General features: G+C 41.5%; 1 protein-coding gene across 4 annotated transcripts in view; it reads left to right on the forward strand.

Moving 5' to 3' along the window:
• The window catches only part of LOC147724396 (carbonic anhydrase 2-like), a 100,304-nt gene extending 81,368 nt beyond the window's left edge, over nucleotides 1–18,936 (forward strand). For all 4 annotated transcript variants that reach the window (XM_086965956.1, XM_086965955.1, XM_086965957.1 and 1 more), the window contains exons 7-8: nucleotides 617–772; nucleotides 18,173–18,936. In XM_086965956.1, coding sequence (XP_086822082.1) covers nucleotides 617–772; nucleotides 18,173–18,292 — 276 coding nt within the window. In that variant the 3' untranslated portion in view covers nucleotides 18,293–18,936. The remainder of the gene's footprint in view (nucleotides 1–616; nucleotides 773–18,172) is intronic.
• The last annotated feature ends 2,481 nt before the right edge of the window (nucleotides 18,937–21,417 follow it).

Genomic DNA, 21,417 nt, shown 5'->3' on the forward strand with positions numbered 1-21,417 from the left:
CTATACAAAGAATCAATATTTATTTTGTTTTTTAAGTGGTTTATCACGATTACAGTAATCTGACGTTTTAGGATTCCTCGGAACTGCATGTGAGTCATAAGGAAAACAAACAACGATGTTATGAGGACTTGGCTAATTAAGACCAGAATAATGTCATCCAAATTCAGTGGATATTACACATCCTGGGGGTAAATGAGAGAGGTGTCTTTTAAGCATTTAATTACGCCAGGGTTGCATTTTGCTGTTGCTTTCTTTTGTCCTGCATAAGTCAGAAGGCACCCTTGGCCGATTCTAATTTACGATGCTTGTCGAAAGTGTCCTTTTTCACTGGGGAATTATTTGTCAATATGTAATTCGTAAAACAGCCGTAAATGGGATGCAAATAACAAATCATATACCAGAGTACATCTATTCATACGAATTACAGACGAAACTAACACGTCTCATAATGTGCTGCACAAAGATGGGCTGCCACAATGTGCCTAACACCTCTGGCAGTATAAAAGGAGCTCAGAATGCAACAGCAGCCCAGTTTGGCACACAATAAACACCCTTGTACTCCTGCCTGGTTACATTTCAGACATCTAACTTTTGGTCCGCTGTCGGTGCTTTGCAGGGCAAGAAGGCTTCGTTCACTGACTTTGATCCTTCGGGGCTGCTGCCGTCATCAATGGACTTCTGGACCTACGAGGGATCGCTGACCACGCCCCCCCTTCTGGAATGCGTTCTGTGGCATGTCCTGAGGGAGCCAATATGTGTCAGTGAGGAACAGGTATATTAAAACCGATATATATTAAAAAAAACTCCACCTACAAAACCAAAGCCAGAATTTTTTGCATTCAGTATGTGCAACATTGCAATGGAAGCTTGCTAAATATATATTGCCACACCTGAAGGCCACCTGCACAGTTGCCATTACCATGCTGTTTCCTCTGCCACGTGTTCATATTATACACTAGAACACATCATGCTAAGGGGCAGATTTATTAAAGGTTTTGCGTTGCCCTTGCGCCATGCAAGGGGACACGGCGCGTTGAAAATCTATAGTAAGATTTACCAAGCAACACAAGGCCACCTTGCGTGGCCCTGCGTGGCTTGCGAAACCTGGATTAACGCAAGGCACGCCAGTCGCTTTCTTGCGGTACTCTGCCCCAGGGAGGTGTTCCATGGGTGGAGCGTGGGTGTTCCTAGATGTACCGTGAGTGGTAGACCTAGAAATGCATCAAAATGCTACGCTTTCCCAGGATAGGTGTAACAAGGATAAATTTGTTTATTTATCCTCTTTTTTCCTCTACCTATGTGTGTTGCATTGTGCAGCACACATAGAAAAAAGAAAAAGCCTCAGAGGATTGTTTTTTGTGCAGGAAAGTGACACTCCCTGCACAAAAGCAATCTTGCCAGCAACACAGGCACCCTTGAACCATAGTGCAAGGGTGCCTGCATTGGCGCTCGGCAACACATAGTGTGCCAGCCATGGAGAGGACAGGAATGCGCTATATAATGCTGATTATGGCACATTCCTGACCTCTCCCTGCCAAAGGGCCAGATGTATCAAGATACACTTTTGTGATTCTCAAATAGCGATTTTTAAGGAATCGCTATTTGAGAATTGCAAAATGGTATGTATGTAGAAATTCTCTATTTTTTTGCGATTTCTTAAAACTCCTTAATTGCGATTAGCAAATTGCTAATCGCAATTAAGGAATAATTTCCCATTCATTTCTATGGGCCAGGAGGCCCATAGGAATGAATGTGAAAATATTCTCAATTCGCGATTCGCAATTTGCAAATCGCAAATTGAGAATAATTTCAAGGGTGCAAGGGTGTCCAAAGGACACCCTGTTGCACCCCTGAAATAAGCATATGTGCACATGTGGTGCACATACATGCCATAAGGCCATGTATGTGCATCACATGACACTTTGAAAAATGCAAAAATGAGCATTTTTCAAGAAATTCGCAAATTACCACCAACTTCAAGTTTGTGGTAATTTGCGATTCCTTAGGGACAATTATCAATTTATTTTTGCATCATACATTGCATTTAAGGAATCGCAAATTTTGTGATTCCTTACATACAATTGCAAAATAAGGAATCGCAAATTTGCGATTCCTTATTTTGCAGTGAAATTTGCTACATACATACCATTTTGCTCAAATGAGTTCGCAAACACCGCAACCCCATTTGAGCTTCATACATCTGGCCCAAAGTGCCATGCTGTGCTGCGCTGTGTTGCATGGCATTTTGATAAATATGCCCTTAATGTGGTGGTATACTCAAAGTGACGTATATCTGTGCAGCAGGAATGGCCTTTATACAGGGGACAGATTTCGATACAAATTGTAGACTGCCCCTTGGATACTGACACATTCTGCATGAAATGCAAAGTGCTTGCTTCTGCAAAGCACCTCTGGGGGGACAGAACGTTTAATCAACCAAGGCAATTCTGAAAATATATGATAGACAAGGATGTCCCTTTGATAGTGAGTCATGACGGGAACATATTTTAGCATTGCACCCCCTTGTCAATTCATAAGACATTCAATAAAAGCTGAATATGTGGAGCCCAGACATATTTAGGTGCAGAACAGTCCACGTGGCTGCTAACTGATGCTATTTGGATCTATCCTGCTAGAGCTAGCTTGTTTTTTTTTGCTGGTAGCCCAGGCTCTAGAGGGATTTTAGGGGTCAACCCTGTTTGTCATTTGGCTCTTTTTTTGGGACTGGTCAGGATGCCTTTCAGAGGGTGGAAATGGGATGTTTCAACAAGACACTGACTTTCTTTTCTTTCTATATGACTATGCAGACAGAGCATACGCAGCTAGCTCCACACTTTTAAAATTGCACGCTTTACTTTGGAGCAAAAATCACGAGCATTTTACCTCATAAAGAGAGAATACCAAAGTGTTGAAGTGGCCTCCGCAACCCCACGTCAGCCCAATTAATCCCATGATGGAATTGTGACTTTTTACTACACATGAAAAAAACATCAATACCATTTTCTTGCACACAGTGGAAGGACCCGTTCAGATTTTACTGTTCCAGAATAATATTAAATGACTGAAATGTATAAGGGTAAGCACATTACTTAGTACAGGAATGAAAATGCAGTGTAAATAAACCCAGTATGTAGGTACACCTCTAAATGGGTATGGTTGAAAGTGATGCAATGCTAATACATGAATGCACAATGTAGGCGTTTCCTCAATATGCAACAATATAAACCGAACAAGAGACACCAAGACTCGCACCTGATCCTGCAAGCAAAGGAAACTGAGCACAGATAAGTAAACCACCGGAAAACAGACAGGGACACATAGCAAGATGACATGTCACAGACAGCAAAATATAAGCTATACTTCAGTTGAAAATGTAATTGTAGTCAAGTACCTCAGACACAGACAATTGATGATCAAACCAAGGCCCAGTGTTCACATGACAGAGACTGAAGGTGGACAGGCAAAACACACCTGTGGTTTGGGAGTCTTGAGGCAGTGTGATGCACTTCCCCGTACACTGCCCACGATAAGAAAAAACAGAACTTCTACTATGAGCAATTCTCGACCAGTTACACTGACATTAATAAACTGGAAATGTGGATTAGCCCCACACCCTGCTTAGAGAAAAGTCAGAGCTGTCAGAAATGTTGAAAATTACTTGTTCACGTGAGATACAACCAGTGAAACAAAAATACTTCTGTGAAATAGTTTCCATACCCACCCATTATGATTTTGAACCACATGTATACTCATTCATTGGCCCTGCAGGATTCCAAGCCGAAACTGGGTAATCCATTTAATCCACTTCAAATAAGTGACTTGCTTTTAAAATGTGTTGCAATCCTGTTTTACTGGCAGTTAGTCAGCGGCGTCGGGCACAAGTAAGCACAATGGGGACAGGCAGTGTGAGAGAGGGGGAAAGTCGACAGGCAACAGAATAGGTATAAATAAATAAATAAATAGCACTTATTTTGTTGTCCGTCAGCTCCCCCACCTGCCGCACCTTGCCCCGCTCTACTGCCTCACCGCACTTACCTGTGCCGGCTGCCGCTGCAGATAGTTGACTATTTTCTCTGATGAGTCAGAGATTAGTTATAATGGGATCATTATTTGTTGTGTGTGTACCCAGTGCATAAAGCCAAGCAATATACTTCATAACCCACTTTGATCACTTCATGGTTAAATGTTAGGGCAATGTAATTACATGGTACCATTGAAGTGCAGCTACTATGCTCTCCAAACAATTTGACCAAATCAATTCTCATGGGTACATGCGAAGTGAATTACTTTAAATTATCATTAGAAAATACCTTCACCTTTCCGTGTTTCTTTTAATACCTTTACATGCAAACAAAGGTAAACAAGCATTGGCATAGCCAATAGGGCTCGCCTTTGGGACCGTATAAGTGGTTAGTCATGCTGCACATTAGGCTGACTTGTAGGTATGATGATACTCGTATCATATATGGATTCAATGCAGAGGCGCAACTAGAGCCAAATTTCGGGGGGGGGGGGCGAAGAAAAAATTTCGGGGGGGGGGGGCTGAACCTTTAATCAGTAGGCAGAGTGAAGCTGGGTGAAACAACTGCAAGGCCTAATTAGCATTCAAATGGTCGGTAAAAGCCCTGTGAAACGTTCGGGTGCGGCTGTGTGTGTGCCCAGGATTTGTCTCATCCCGGACTGCCACACACAACGGGGGGTGGTGGGGTGGGGGGTGGGGGGCGGGGGTCCTGAAGCCTGGTGAGTTCAATGGGTGTTGCACGCCTGATTCAATGACAGACACAAAATACAAGTCGGCTAAGTACTGATTTTTAGCTTGCGCATTTTAAGCCACGTCCTAATTACATTGACCACGCCCCTTTGGGAGACCCCTCCCTTCCAGTTTTACATCCCACTTAAAGCTCTAGCAATAAGTAAGGCTACAAGATAGACAAAGAACGGTAGGTTTTGGAGGTCTAGCCAGACAGGCATCGCAGCCATGTTTACGTTCCAGTTCAGCACAACCAAAAAAGTGCTGATGCAGTCAGAATGTTCCTGTAAAGCCCAAAGGGTACGGGAGTGGCACGATAAATTTGACGTCACACTCGACCACTCAGAATGTACCTGTGATGTCAAGGCGTGATACACATGTAGTTCCATTTAATGCATTCAGAACGCGCCTGTGACATCCAATGCACATGGAGAACTGACACGATAAACTCTAAAGATGCACGCTTCGCGTACGTTATATATTCATCCTAAGATAACAACCAGCTACAAAAGCATACATGCACTTCTTCAATTTCAGTCATTGTAATGCGCCTCCCCTTTATCAATGCCCCCGTACTTTCGGTCACGTCAAATTAATAATATGCAGCTCCTTCCGGTAACAAACTTTTCTCGTGCCAGCCTCTGGTCACTACATCTGATTGAAAAAATACACCAAGATCAATACCTGCCTGTGCTGTAATCCTCAGCGAGAGCCGCATCCGTGCCTGCGCGCTTGCTAAATAATGTGCGCAACAGTATTGTCAAATCTATGACTCTTCTAGAGACTAGGGGGTCCATTACGATGTCGGGCGGATTTCCTCCGCCAGGCTGGCGGTGAATCCGTCCGACATCTATTGCCCAATTCCCCCCACCATATTAGGATGGCGGAGGGGACCGTGGCGGTGTGAAGCACCGCCCGCCTGTTTTCCGTACCGGTCGCCTTGCGGCGGGGCGGAAAATGATTAATATGGAGGCGGTGTCTGTTAGACACCGCCCACTATATTACAATGGGCTTCTGCTGATGCTTTTCCATGGCAGCAATGCCGCCACGGAAAGGCATGCGGAGACTCCCTGCGGGGGCCCCTTGCGGGCCCCCTGGGAGTCCGTGGCTTTGGGGGGTGCACATAGAGGGTACATATGGTACCCCCCCCCCGCATTTCTGATCGCAGCATGGCAGGCACCGCGCAGTGCCTTCCTTCTCTCTCCTGCAGCCGTGTTTTCAGCTTTGAGCCAAAGTATTCAAGCTGCAGTGAAAGACTCTCGGGAGAGCCATGGCATCCTGGGCTGGAAGGGCTTTGTGATAATAACAAGTTGTGTTAGCCATTTCTGCTACGTCATAGCAGTGAATTACTGGATTTAGAATTCAGGTATTCACGCTAATAGCTACCTATCAAAAGCCATGCATACATAACATGCTGTATTAGTACAATCACACTGCAGAGCGCCTCCTAAAGGAGGTAGCACTCAATGTCAGATATACATGGGATAGCCAAGTCAACTCTTATCAAGGCAGTAATGGTTTAAAAGAACATACAGAACACACAGGTTAATTACGTCCGACTAAAATTACTATTTTGAAAAATAAAAACACCCCAAAAGATTCATAATTAAGGAATACAGTAATTCCCCTAAATACATAATAGGCATGTAGAAAGTCGTTTGAGATAACTTAAACAGCCAGTCACCCCAAAAGCTGTGGGAAACATCTGTACAGCGACAGGTCTCAATCAATCACAATTACGTGGCTTGTTTTTTTTCCCTACCGAACCGTTACCATTGTGTTTCAACATGAACTATTGTAACGTTTGCGGTTCAATGTTCTAAACAGCGTGACATTTCCATTCTTCGTTAATAAGTGAACAATAAGCAATTGCTGCGATAAATCTTATAAGATTCCACTGGCTTTAAATCTCAGACAGGCCTTTCTCAAACAATTCTCTTCATAACAAGAACACAATGAAACAATCAACCAATCAAAATACACTTTATTCGATTAAAAAATGTGTTAAATCGTAAAAGCACAATGCATAAAAAAAAACAAGAACACAAATCAACCATTTTCAGATTCTGTGAATGTAATAATATTCTGGTGTGGCTAAGGCCAAACCTAAAACGAACAGCTTTATGTCTGATGGAAGAAGAGCATCCTTGTGGTATGTTAAAACCATCGCTAATGATGTCCTTTCCGCACGCGACAAATAAAACTAAACACTGTAATTGCCCATTCACTGCATTTTTACTCCATTTAGCCGAGAAAAATGCAATTGTTTTATAACTTATGACTCGCACACTGCGAACTACCTTTTGAATCAAACATTTTTGCATTTATTATGTTTTGTCACATACTGTAAATTGGTCTACTGTTTTTTATATTATTTTTAATGCCTGCATACCTAAAAGAAAGGATCTATTAATCCCCCAGCTAGTTTCACATTAAATGATGCAGTTATTCCGACAATAGGCCTATTCGTTATCACATATACATGATGTCCAAACACTGTCGAGACGGCAGGCAATGAGAGTGGGACAATAACAATGGGGCATATTATCAAGCCTAGGCGATAAAATTATCGCTGCTTTATCGGAAGGAAACTGCTGATAAAGTGGCGATAATGGGCTTGATAATATGCTCTATGGAATTCCAATTGAAGCCCATGTTAGATGTTTATCACATTTAACATGAGCTTCGATTGGAATTGCATAGAGCATATTATCAAGCCCATTATCGCCACTTTATCGGCAGTTTCCTGCCGAGAAAGCGGTGATAATGTTAATGCCCAGGCTTGATAATATGCTCCAATGAGATCACATAGAAAAAAAGTGCGCAGACTATGGCTGTCAAATGACACAAGCTTTCCCACCGACTGTTGAAACCCTCTACCGTCACAAACAACAAACTGATACTTATTAGATGAGCAAGTGTCATCCCCTCACAACAATTGCGTGCCAAAGAAGGGGAAAGCAGCAAGTTTGGCAAAATTCTGGAGCCCAATTAAGCTTTCAGTTTCATAGGGGTAGGAAATTCTCTCTTGCCCGCCCCGTCCACCTCAATTCTATTTTTTCATCTAGGACTGAGACAACAGAAGTCTGCAGTCATTTGTCATGCGGGCAGCATTGGGCTTCCCCCTGTTCTCCAGATTCTCCGCCCCTTCCTTGTATGCTCTGATCACAGCTCAGCCACGACTCTCAATTTGCACACGCCACCCTGTGCATTTGCTGGATGCTATGGTCGCGCGCATGCCGTTCAGAGAAATCGCCGACTATTGGCACCAGGGTGAGGAGGGGCAGGTGTAACCCACAGTTCTCACTTGCACTTGTAGACTCCACGCAGCCTAAAAGCGAACAGGAAGGCTTTGTGCATGGGTACCTTGTACCGGAGGACACAGAACAAGACAGAATGGATCACAAGCGAGCGAGCCTCGCGCTGACGAGGAGAGGAGGAGGCAGCAGGGGGAGGGAAGAGAGGAGTGGGCCTGCGCCTGTTTCCCTTGCGGGAGCGAGCTTTGAAACCATCTGTTAATTACAAACGGATGGTTTCAAAGCTCACTCCCGCAAGGGAATTGCCAAACGTGCACTGGTTGCCATTGAAAGCAATGCAATGCGTGCACGGTTTTGGGGCCAAAACGGAATCGATCACTAAAAGTCTCCTATGCCGCGCATGCGCGCTTCTAGGCGAGACCTAAAAACAAGAAAGGAAAACTCAATTTTCCTAGTGTTGACAATCAGAAAATAATGTTTTTCTGCAAACCCTTTAAATAAATTCTTGGGACCAGCCATCTTGTTTCCTTAACTGAAATTCCACAAATATTGCAAGGGAAATAAACACTGACATTTCTATCTTTGACGTTCATACAAAAAAATGTAAGTAAAAAAGTAGGTTAACGACCCGTGTCTCAGAAAGTGGTGAAAGGAGCACAAAAATGAGCACAAAAGAACAGTAAGGATTGTCAGTTGGAAACTTATGAAAAGCACATCACATTCGGATCACCTGTGTCTGCACCTTTTCCACTGTCACTAATCAACTAATCATCATAAAACGCTGTTGAATACAGATTGCAATTGACCATAAATTTGAAATATTCATCTTTGTATTTATGGGAGACTGTAGAGCATGAGGCCAGGCCAGTACACACCTGCTCAACATTTGAAGGTTTTTATGGCTAAATCACTTTGTGGATCCTGCCAAATCCCAGATCCCATGGGACATTATCCATGCTGGAACTACAGTATATGTATACATACTACTCCAGTTTAACACCTCGTTTCGGGATTAAATAAGTATTGGGAACAACTTCCATGACCAACTTTAATAGCTCCAATATTATATACCTGCTCAAATGGACCCAGGTATAGAGAAGCAACTACTAGTACATTAAATGTCTGAATATTAGAGCACAAATTCAGTAAAAGGGGAGCTACCCTAACTAACAAACTACATTCTCACTTCACAAAACAGGGTCACACAGCAAATTAATTAACATGAACTCTCCTTGAAAAATGGAGGATATTCACTAGCCACTGCCAATGCACCACAGGCCTTAGGGTGCTTAGTATCTAACATTTCAATCTGCTATATTAATATTTTATACCATCCAGGATAAACAGTATTTTCTAATCATTTGCAACAACATATCTGGACAATGATTCATGCAGCCCAATAAGGGATTTCGATGTAATATGCGATGCTATCGTAAAATAAAATGTAAAAATTAGAATAGAAAATGGAAAATAAAAACTATCTCTATACAGAACCTTTTTCCTTGGCCTCCACCCAGTTGAAGTACTCTAATACATTACTTGACACATGATTACCCCTCTATGCTATGCAGTTAGCGGTCTAGCTATCTATCTCTAGACACAGGACCATTTAATGAAACATACTGATGTCATGTCCCAATGTCCCTTCAAATGGGGCCCTGCTTTGACAGGATTTTACTACCTATATTCAGCTTCATCACAAGCGGAGACTGAGAGGTGTTTTGTTAGGTGTTGCTGCTCATTACAGGTATAACCAGTGGCCTGCAAGCTCTTCTTCAATAATTTGGACTCCCAGTCCTCGACATTATCTCAAAAAGTGAATTAGCAGTACTTCTTCTTTTTTATCATAAAGAGGGGGATGCTATGGCTTCTCTAATTTGAATTATTGGCATACATGATGCCAAGGGCTGGCAGTTCCTGTCTCTAATTCATATTTAGTGACATTTATGGAAGTGATACTCTATCTGCTGAACATAAATAGTTTTTTTTTTCCATAGCCCCTACCCTTGGAACACCAAGTGGGTAGGTGGCTCATACCTCCAGTCAACTGTAGGTCGAGACATTTTCCATTTAGGGGGTAATGTAGTAGTTCATGTAGAGAATTCTGCCCGTCGTTGTCCAAATCTTCTGTTGACACCTTTGCCCATTCTCTAGGTGATTCAGCTCCTATAGTGCTTAATTCTAATATGTACACTGACTATGAGTTATTTTTTAACTGTAGTTTTATTTAGGTACAGATATGATTTTTTTCTTTGTGGTGAGGGCTCGAAAGTCTTGTCCCTGAACCCAATGGCATACCATCCCTATTAAAGAGCCAAATTGGTTTGTAAAAGGATTGAATTATTTGTTGATTCCAGTTCAATCCCGAGGCAAAGAGGACCTTACGAAGGATCTAAAGCTCTATAAAAAATCAGTCCCCGTTGCCAAGCTTAATATAGTAAGCCAATACAGTTCTTAATGCTCGCTATGGCTTGTCTGTAGTAAACGCTCTTAACTCCCCTACTTGTCTTTGCACACAATTGAATGCTTTCAAGAGCTTTTCGACAAGCACTTTAATTTTTTCTCAACAACTGTGCACGATTTATGGTACTTTTGACACACCCAATGTTATTTCTAAGTCTCAAGCTCACCCTGGTTGAGAATCCAATTCTGGGTCCACTTCGCTGTCCAACTTTGACTTTGTACTCCACAATTCATGGAAGAGCTGCTTTTGTATAGCGGTTCACCACTGGAACCCACCTCTTTAAGAGTCTTCCAGCCTCTCTTACATATCCGTAGCTAATCCACCTTTACAGCTTCTGTACAGGAGGATTGGAAGCAAGTATCGGGAGTGGTGTGGCTCACTGGTTATAGGTGGCACACCCGGAAGCAGAGGACAGCCCGGGACCAGGGTTCAATCCCCGACGCGGCAGGGTCGTGAACCAGGGTCAGCAGACACTCTGCAACTCTGGGCATTAGCTTGCGTCATCTCCACAATGGCCCCCCACAAACGCCGGGGATGCCTGGTTTCACCTTGGAGATACCCAGTAGGGAACATCTCACAGGGAAAGCCAGGACGGGTTCCCCAGCGGTCTATAGCGCCAGGATGCCTCCGGGTAGCAGTGCGCTTTACAAGACACACACATTTACATTTATATTCCTTCCTTGCTGGATAAAGATCTTGGAAAAGTGGATTATCAATCAGCTCTCCTCTTTTTTTTAGAGAAGAATACGATTCTAAACGTGGCGCAGCCTGGCTTTAAGCCATCAGTTATTGAGTTCAGGGCCGTCGTCTTCTTTTTGATGACCTGTGAATGCTAGCACATCAAAGCCAATCCTTTTTCTCAGTGCTGCTCGATTTATCTCCCGCTTGTCATTCAGTTGTGTAAGGACAGTACTCAGATCTTAATCTCTTTTGATCATAATTCCTTTCAATCACTGGACAGCATTCATTACTTATGTTGGCAGTGCCGGGTTGACTAAAAACATATTACTGAAATTTAATTCAGGCAAGATGGAAGCCCTTTATGAACCTGGATTTAAAGCTCCTACTGGCCTCTTGGCCCCTGCAACTGCGTCTTCCCCTTTCTCCAGTGACCAAGGTTTGAAACCTGCGGTTCTATTTTGATTCTGCTATTTTGATAACTTTACGCTATCTGGTTTTTACTTATGAGAGTGTTATGTAAAATTCTTCCAGCGGTTCCTGTTCATACTCATCTGCAATTGTTTCAGGCCATAATCCTAGGCTACTTGATTACTATGACTCCTCATTTTTTGGTCTTCTTCAGGCCTGCTGAACTACCTGCGGCGCATCCGCAATGCTGCCACCAGGCTGGCACTGCAGCTGCCCTTGCACCACCCCTGTTTTGAAAGCTTTGAACACCTGGCACTGGTTAAAATTTATCAAAAGATTCCTCTTCAAAGGACAATGTTTAGTATTCAGATCTTTCCATCTTTTTGAACCACCATATCTCTAACAGAAGTTTTGTGAAGTTGAGGTCCCCTGATGCTAACTTCTTGGTTGTTTGGGCATAGGCTTTCGGGTTGGGGGACGTGCCTTCTCAGCTACTGCAACTAAATTGTGGAATTCTCTACCAATTTACCCTGGTCTATCGATAGGCGACTGTCTTTTAGGAAAGCTTTGAAAACGGGGCTCTATTTGCAGTAGCGGGGCCTCCACCTGTTCTTTGCCTGTTTACAGGTGTTGTCGCAGTGCCATGAAACCTTTTGAAGTGGCAGTGCACTTGTTACATATGTTTTACATTCCATTATATTAGATTATACAGTGTCCTCCTTGCCTGTTTGCAGTGCAATGAACATGGGTGTGGTGGTGTGTGATGATGGCTAAACGTGCTCCTTTTTTTTAATGACAATCATATTTATGTCTTAATCAATGACGATGCATTGTTTGCTTTCTGAATTAAATGCACTATATTCTCTGATTTATCTCCACAGGACAATATCCTAAATACATGAGATCCTTGGCTGACAGGTCTTCTTTCATTCTTGCCTTCAGTTCAGAAAATAGGGTGAAATAGATTGGACAGAATTAGACTGGAGAGTCCTTGTGTCCTCATAAAAGCTTTGTGAGTTTGTCACACTTTTGGTAGGGCAGAACAATGTTGAGCTTTTTAGAAGGTTGGGGGGGGGGCGGCCTTAATATCACCTTTCAGCCCATTCCTTTTAAATGTTTAACCTTTTAAAAAACAGGGTCCTAATCTAAGAAAAAATAGTGTTTGTCCTATTTCTAATACAGTTTTTAACTTTATCCTTGATCCTTCTCCTAGGTAAATGAATATTTGCTCCTGATAAGAGCTCGGGTGAGCCTGCATAGCACCATCAGATGCTGGCAAAGGAGCATCCCTATGATGAAGTAAACCACCCAGTGTTGGTGAGGGGCTCAGAATATACTAGTCAGTGATATATGAGCAACTCATAAAAGTAAAGATGACTGCTGCATGAAAGAGCAACCCAGCCTTTCTACTTTTTTAGAATCTTCACAAGGTGATAATCCAACCTATTTATGAGCGCTAGCTCATTTCGTGTCCTTTTATGTGGGCAGCCAGGTCTTTATTTGCATGGATTCCGTTATGATCTGCCAGAAGAGCTCTGGGGCATATTAACAAGGCGGTGATATAAAATTATCACCGATTTTGCCGCCGTTTTCGGCAGAAAAGCGGCAATAATTTTATCGCCTTATCAACAAAGACACGCTATTGCGTGTTTTGCTGATTTTGCTCCCGTTTCTAGCACGTCTAACTTCGCATCGCTAATGAGATGCAAAGTAGGCGTGTCTGTGGAAACAACATGGGTAAATATCGTGAAGGCCACTTCACGATATTTACAACGCGGGGAAGCGATTATTTTAATTGCGCTAAGTATGCCTTAATACAGGAATTTAACGTCTGTTAAATTCCTGACTAAGCCATACCTAACATGGGAGGTGGATTCATGTGATACGACCACAGGGTCGTATTATCAAGCATATTGCAGTTTTACATGGAACATCGCTGAAAAACCAGCGCTGTTCCATGGAAAAGGGCGATATCGCTGGAATATTCATCGCCATTACACTAAACGTTGTTAACCTAGCCTGGTGAAATATTCCAGCGCCAGCGATAGAAAATATGCGGTATACAAGTCAGCGATAATTATTGCTGCCTGTTGCAAATATGCCCCACTGTATGTAGGCTTTCCAGGGAGCCCCTGAAGTTATTTTAATTGCAAAGAATTACGGAAACGCCAGTCTCAAAAACTGGTAGCTTCCATTTCGTTCTAATTCAGTTATTAGCCTTTCACTACATAACTTCTAACTGCCCTCCATGTGCTTGAGTTCGGCGTGCTAGAATGCTGCGAATGGACAATACTCTTGTTGTGGAGTTTGCTATTTTTTAACCTTTTTATACCAATCTAATATTTGATATGCAGTAATACTCTTTTTTCTCTATATGCAACATCCATAGTGTCATTCTATTGTAACTAAACATCATGTTATGTTATGCACATTTGTATGGGCTGCTTTTCACCCAGGAGGGTATGCTGGCACCTCACGAAGGAGGGCCAGCCCTAGTTGAGGCCTATTGAAAAAGGTTCCCAGTATCTTGTGAAATTCAAAGGCTGATCTTGCACCTCTGATGTTCAGAGTGAAGTTGTTGCAGGCTGTAGGAGCCAGGTACAAGAATGTGCACCCGCCAACTCTGGCTTTTTGGGTGCATGGGTCGTAGGCGAGTAGGAGGCCGGCCAAGAAGAGGTTTTTGATCAGGGTGTGGAAGATGATGCAGTTGTTCAGGAAAGCAAATCAGCCTAGATTGTATAATGCTTCAAATGTGTCTGTGAGAAGCTTGAAGAGTGCACAGATGTGTAGTGGGAACCACATTAATGTCTGTAAATAATGCAACACGTAGTGCAGGCCACTTACTCAATACCACTTTGTTTTTGTTCACTTTTCTTCACTTCTCTGTTTACGTTAAACAAATATTGAATATAATCTTCATCCGGTATCCCTGAGGAAGGGACAAATTTAGTGCTTAAATGCTTTGCATTGCATTATTTGAAGGCATACTTCAAAATAATTATTCAAATATTCATTTGACATGTACTATTTGAAGTTGATTTAGACTTTGCCCACTAATTAGGAGCCTAAACGGGGTTGGAAAAATATTTGTACCCTCATGGTTGATGCAAGATGCTGCAAGCCTTTCTTTGTATTTTGTATAAGGCACATCTTTTCTCAGGTATCATGTGCTAATAGGATCTGTAATTCTGTGATTTTAATACGTAATTTACTTTTTACTTTTTGTAAGAATGGCGAACTTACTACTTATATCACAGAAAGAATGAGATTATGGTTATAGGGATTTGACTACAACCATTGTTCTGATAGACTATTTACATTTTGCATTGGCATAAAGGCATGTTAAATCATCATACATTCACATCATTAATTTTTATCCGGCACGGGTAAAGAGAACCTTCTAAATGAAATATTGTATATATATATATATATATATATATATATATATATATATATCAATGAAAAATCCATAGGTTTCTGGGGCGTTATAGTTAGCTGGACATTTCACTCGTACAAAACCATTGAAATTCCCCCGTTATAGTTAGTTCAGATAACTATATCTTGCGCACCCTCGATGCATTGCTGATGATGTCACATACTACATCACTCATGACATGGTCAGTGACATCACTCATGACATTACTGATGACATCTCAAATGACATCACTCATGACATCATTGATGACATCATCCAGTGAATGTGTTTTTCTGAAATCAAACATGTTTTATATATGTATATCTCAAGGTTGATGGAAGAATAAATGGGTATATAAGTGTCTAAATGGAATATTTTGTTTTGTAAAATTGATTGTATAACGGACCGATTGATTGTATCTTAGTGAATACAAGGGTTAGTGAGTAATGTTTAAATATGTAAACATCTGTATCAGTCTCTCACTTTGTGTATAAGTGACTGCATGGATTGGTGAGTATCTGCATGAGTGTTAATATGGGTTATTACTTGGTTTTTCGAGTATCAGTATGAGTGTCTGAGTGACTGTATGGTTCAGTGGGGGGTATTCCTTAGTGCATAGATGCATGAATGAGTGAGTCACTGTTTGTATGTGTATGCGTTGAAGACCGTATGTTTGCAGGATTGTATGGGTGGATGAGTGTGTGTATGGGTGTGTTAGTGAGTGAATGACTGTCTCAATAGAGTCTTTATAAGTAACTACAGTTATTTTAAACTAGTATATGTGAGTATTGGTGTATATAAGTGAGTATATGTGAGAGTGAGAGATTCAAGAGTTCCTGTATGAATAAGTATGTGTTTCTATAAGTGATTGTTTAAAAGAGTAAGTATGTGTAAGTTTCTGTAGAAGTAAGTGTGGTGGTGTGTGTAAAACTGTACATGCAAGTAAATGGATGTTTGATTCTTTATTAGCATGAGTGACTATGTGTGTGAGTAACTCTATGAATGAGTGGCGGTGTGTAACATGATGTATAGGTGTATGAGTACATATGATGAGTACATGTATGATTGACTATATAGGACTGTTGGTGAATGAGTGGATGTGTATGTAGATCTTGGAATTACTGAATAGGTTGTTGTAACTGGTATTGGTATGTCCATTGTTTTGAAAATGTTAGTTTCTATTTTTGAATGTATGTATCAAAGGTATATTAGGGTGAGTTGAGGACTGCCACTCTATCACAAGAATTATATCATCAGTGATGTCATTTGAGATGTCATCAGTGATGTCATGAGTGATGTCACTGACCATGCCATGAGTGATGTAATATGTGACATCATCAACAGTGCATTGCGGGTGCACGAGTTATAGTTAGCTGAACTAACTATAACAGGGGAATTTCAATGGTTTTGTATGAGTGAAATGTCCAGCTAACTATCCCAGGGCCGCGGGGGGGCTCACAGCCCCCGTGCACACACATATGTCTAAAAAGCCCCGGGGGTGGCAGTCCCCAGGGCTGGGGGGGACCCTTTGGGCCTCCCATTACAATAATAGATTGACCATGGGATTTGAACCAACCGGGTGCTAAATATTTTTTTTTTCTCAGCTGGATCTGAGGATCCTCCACGTATTTTGCCGATTTAAAAAATAATAATAATTTGGTGGCCCTGGGGTTCATTGTGGGACCCCCTAAACAGACCTATGGGGCCAGGGTGTTTCTACCCTGCTCCCTTTTTGTGTTTTGCACATTTGTTTCACTGATTTCTTGTGCCTCGGTTCTACTGAGGCACAAGATGGCTGCCAACACTTCCTGGTTTGGAGTGTAGGATTACCATTACAATAATAGATTGACCATGGGATTTGAACCAACCGGGTGCTAAATATTTTTTTTTCTCAGCTGGATCTGAGGATCCTCCACGGATTTTGCCGATTTAAAAAATAATAATAATTTGGTGGCCCTGGGGTTCATTGTGGGACCCCCTAAACAGGCCTATGGGGCCAGGGTGTTTCTACCCTGCTCCCTTTTTGTGTTTTGCACATTTGTTTTACTGATTTCTTGTGCCTCGGTTCTACCGAGGCACAAGCTGGCTGCCAACACTTCCTGGTTTGGAGTGTTGACAGCCAATTTCCATAAAGCTCGTGATCGCGAGGGTGCGCGGATCCTGCGCAGCTATAGATATCAAAACTTTTTTAATTTTGATTTTCACAGCAACTAGTGAACGGATTTACAACATTTAACAAAAAGGGATCTTTCTGAACCAAGAGCTACCTTTTTGCCAAATTTGGTGTAATTCCGATCAGCAGATCGGGCTGTAGCCGTGTCTAAAGTTTCCTACAGGAAAGTGCATGGAAAAACACGTTTTGGGACCCTCCTTTTTTCTCAGCCCCCACTTGAAGAATCACCCCGAACTTTCAAGATAGGAGCGGACGGAGGTGCCCCACGAGTTTTGAAATTTTGCGAAGATTCGTCAACCGGCGCCGAAGTTATTTGGAATAGAATGTTGCTAATTTCCTGAGAAAAATAGTTCCTAACTATAACTACCTACTGGTGACTGCCAGTAGGTAATAATATATATATATATATATATATATATATATATATATATATATATATATATATATATATATATATATATATATATATATATATATATATATATATATATATATATATATAAATATATATATATATATATAAAATATATACATAATTGTGTGTGTGTGTATATATATTTTTTTTTCGCGAAATAGGTAGTAAATTTGTTGTGTGTGTGTGTGTCTGTGTATGATGACTGTGCATTATTCTCGTTGCCCAGATAAATATGATAGAAAACCATCAATATGAATCACAGAGCAATGGCTGGATAATCTCAATACTCATGGGTATAGAGATTAAACATGTCGGCAAGAGAAAAAAGAATTGGGTGAAATTAACTATTTCCAATTCATCCTTTTGGTGTGAGGTCAAGAATATTGCCAAATGGTAGAACCTCTGGAAAAGAGACAGTAGAATGTGAACACATTGATGGAATGTCGTTCACTGGATATAGTCCTAGTAGATGACAATGCAAATTGTTGAATCGGTCCTGTAAATTATTTTAGTATTTTGCCTTTTTGAACAATATCGGCTGACTGATGTTTTGCAACAAAGTAAACCCTTGCTTTTCAAACTAACACTGGTGTATTTTTACTTTTTTAGATAGAGAAGCTGCGAAGTCTCTACTTCAGTGATGAGACTGAATCTCCTTGTCACATGGTCAACAATTTCCGCCCACCGCAGCCTCTTAAAAGTCGAGAAGTTCGGGCCTCTTTCCATTAAGGTCCACAGGGATAGTCATTGGATTTGCTGATTTTGAGCAGTGTAGACCTGCCATTAAGCACAAGGCAAAGGTTTCCCTTGGTTGTTGCTCATTCAGTAGATCTTTGAATGTTCCCTCTCAGTTTCTATGATTAAATTATGCAATCTCTTCCTTTCGATGCATGATAATCAGCTCCTCTATCACTAAGTGTAAAGCATTAATTTAGATTGCCTAACAAGGCCATTTTAAATCACCAGTTGCAGTTAGTGCTTTCCTTTTTTATGATCCTGAGAACCCGAAAGCTTTTTTTTCTTAATGCAAGCAGCTTCATGACCTACAAATGTGAAGGGCATCCACATGATCACTTTCTATCAACATAGGATGCATTCTGTACGATTGATTAAAAATAATATATTTTAAGATACTAGAATATAGATATTATAAAGTTTAGTTTTAAATAACAAAATTATATTATAATGGAAGATAGCGAACTCTGCACACTTTAAAGTCTTAAATTATTTGTTGTCTGTATATTTTGTTTGCACTACAAAGTATGTGTAATAGGATAACTATTTTAAAATACATTTATTGAACGTCAGATTAATTTAAGATTGTATTTTCAATGTGTTATACATACATGCCTAATAAAATAGCAATAAATACATCTCTTGTTTGTAATTGTTATTTTCACGATCTGTTATTGGAAAAAACTGAATAGGAACTGTGCAACACCACATAAGCAATTCACAGATCAAGTACACAAATGTTTCAAATATCCATTGCAATTTAAAATTAGTTCCCTGATATTCAGATATTGCTTTTGTACTTAAATACCACATTGCAAGGTTCTCATTCAAATAGCAGAATCTCGGAAAAGTTCCAGTCTCAGACGCAATCTATCTCTTTTTCAATTAATGTAAAACAGTTTCATAAACAAACAAATGTCCGTTTAAATGGTACTACAATAACCCAGAGTTTCACCCTGGCATGGAACCGGGGGCTTTTGCACGCTGGCGAGCTGTGGGATGCAGAGCACTCTTTCATCTATATGGTCATGATGGCATTATTCCGTTCCCAGAGCTCAGGAAAGAATATCAGTTGCCGGAGGTGGAACGGTTACGCTACATGCAGGTGCGCCATTGGGCGCTGCAGCCACAGGTACGGGAGTCGGCAGATAGGAAGCTCCTTCCATACGAGAAATGGCTCATAACACGCACTTCAGACAAGAAACTTATCTCAGACTTGTACAAATTCTTGCAGCCTTCCTCCTTTGACCTCTATAACCCTGGTAGGGAACGCTGGGAAATAGAACTGGGGAGATCCTTAAGCCGTAAGGAGTGGGACAGCATTGCCTATCGGGCTCGCCACTCCTCATATCACACTGGGCTTACGGAAACATTTACTAAAGTGTCCACGTACTGGTATTACATGCCTCACAGATTGCATGAGATGAATCGCAACATCGACGCCACCTGCTGGAGGGCATGCGGGCAAACAGGCACCCTCACTCATGTTTTATGGGAATGCCCACTGCTGTCCTCCTACTGGAAAGAGGTCCTGGACATGATCGACTCCAATTTTGATATTGAATTGCCCCGCTTTCTAGCATATGTACTGTTGTGCTTACCCAATGGGCTGATGTATCCTCTGAGGTCTCGTAGAGGGAGGCAAATTGCGATAGCATTGGGTTCTGCTGTACAAAATATACTTATTCACTGGCGCACCACCACACTCCCCTCCACCACAGGGTGGTTGCATAGATTATGGCATGTCCTGGGAATGGAAAAATTGTCGCTTATGGTGGCGGGAGAGGTGGAGCAGTGTAATGATCTGTGGCAACCGTTTCACTCATTGCTTGTAGGGGAATTCACAGAACTTACATGCCCCAGATATCTCTGCTTGCTGAGGTTGACTACATTAGCAGATTCAGATGGCCAAGGTGCCTAGACATGAGAGCACTGGGAAAGGAGGAGCGGTTTAGGGGATGGGGGCGGGTGATGGTACGAGGCACTGGACGGGGAAGGAGGGGGGGCATTAGTTAGGTCGGGGAGGAGGGGAAGTTGGGGGGGTTTGTTCACCTTGGAGCGCCTTGTTGCAGCATACGCACCAACCATCACTTTTGGATGTACGCTACTCTTTGCAGGACTCTAACGCGCTGGTGCACTATTATATGATTGTATCGGACGCATTGCTCCTTTGTGACAATTGTTTGTTTTTCTTTTCATTTTGTGAATGCTCAATAAAATGCTTTAAACCTAAATGGTACTACAAGCTATTTGCAGCGTAATAATTATGAACTGAAATACATTGTAGCAATACAAATTAAAGTACATGAACAGTAAAAACAAATGCTTTATGCTTTTAAAAAGCACCCAAAGGCTATAGGTACAATTTCAATGTGCATTTCGAAGAGCATTATGAGGCATTCCATATGATATAACATCAAATCACCTAAAAAGTAGATAACAACACATCACTGGTTAGCAAACATTGGGGCAATATTCAGCGTATACCACAACTTTTTGGGAGTTTGCGGAGGCCATTATACACCTTTTTAACTTGACACGAAAAATTAGATTTCTGAGGTAATAGCCCTAATCTAAACATTAGTAATAATTTTCAGGTCACACTATGTGGGATAAAGGTCAAATAACTACCTACTTTCAATTGATACTACTTTTTCTAGGTCTCTGCTTGGACAATTTCTTTGCCAAATAACATTCATCACAAAAAGCTAAACTCTAAACTTGCTTTTAATTTGAATTTGCCGGTAACACATTTTGCTGGGTTAATCCCTAAAGAAGGTGGAATAAGACCGAATTCATAGATGCTTTGGAAATTCTGAAATAAACTCTTCCTCAGAAATTGCTGATTATACAATTGTGGGAATTTGCACATGGGACTAATTTAGAGGGAGGAGGGAGCGTGGTAAAACTATATTTGCACGTTGTGGAACTGCCAGCGCCACTGTTAGAAATGGGGTAGCGTGGTGCAGAGCGGGGGGGCCAAACTCCAGAGGACATGCGCAAATCATCCACGCAGTACACACAGGCGACACACAAGGCACACCACTAAAAGAGACCACACCAGGTTAGGTAAGACTAACGTTTGTATTGTGTCACACATATGATTTTCACAGTAGTCT

The sequence above is a fragment of the Lissotriton vulgaris genome, chromosome 4_1 (genome assembly GCF_964263255.1).
Source record: "Lissotriton vulgaris chromosome 4_1, aLisVul1.2, whole genome shotgun sequence".
Taxonomy (NCBI): domain Eukaryota; kingdom Metazoa; phylum Chordata; class Amphibia; order Caudata; family Salamandridae; genus Lissotriton; species Lissotriton vulgaris.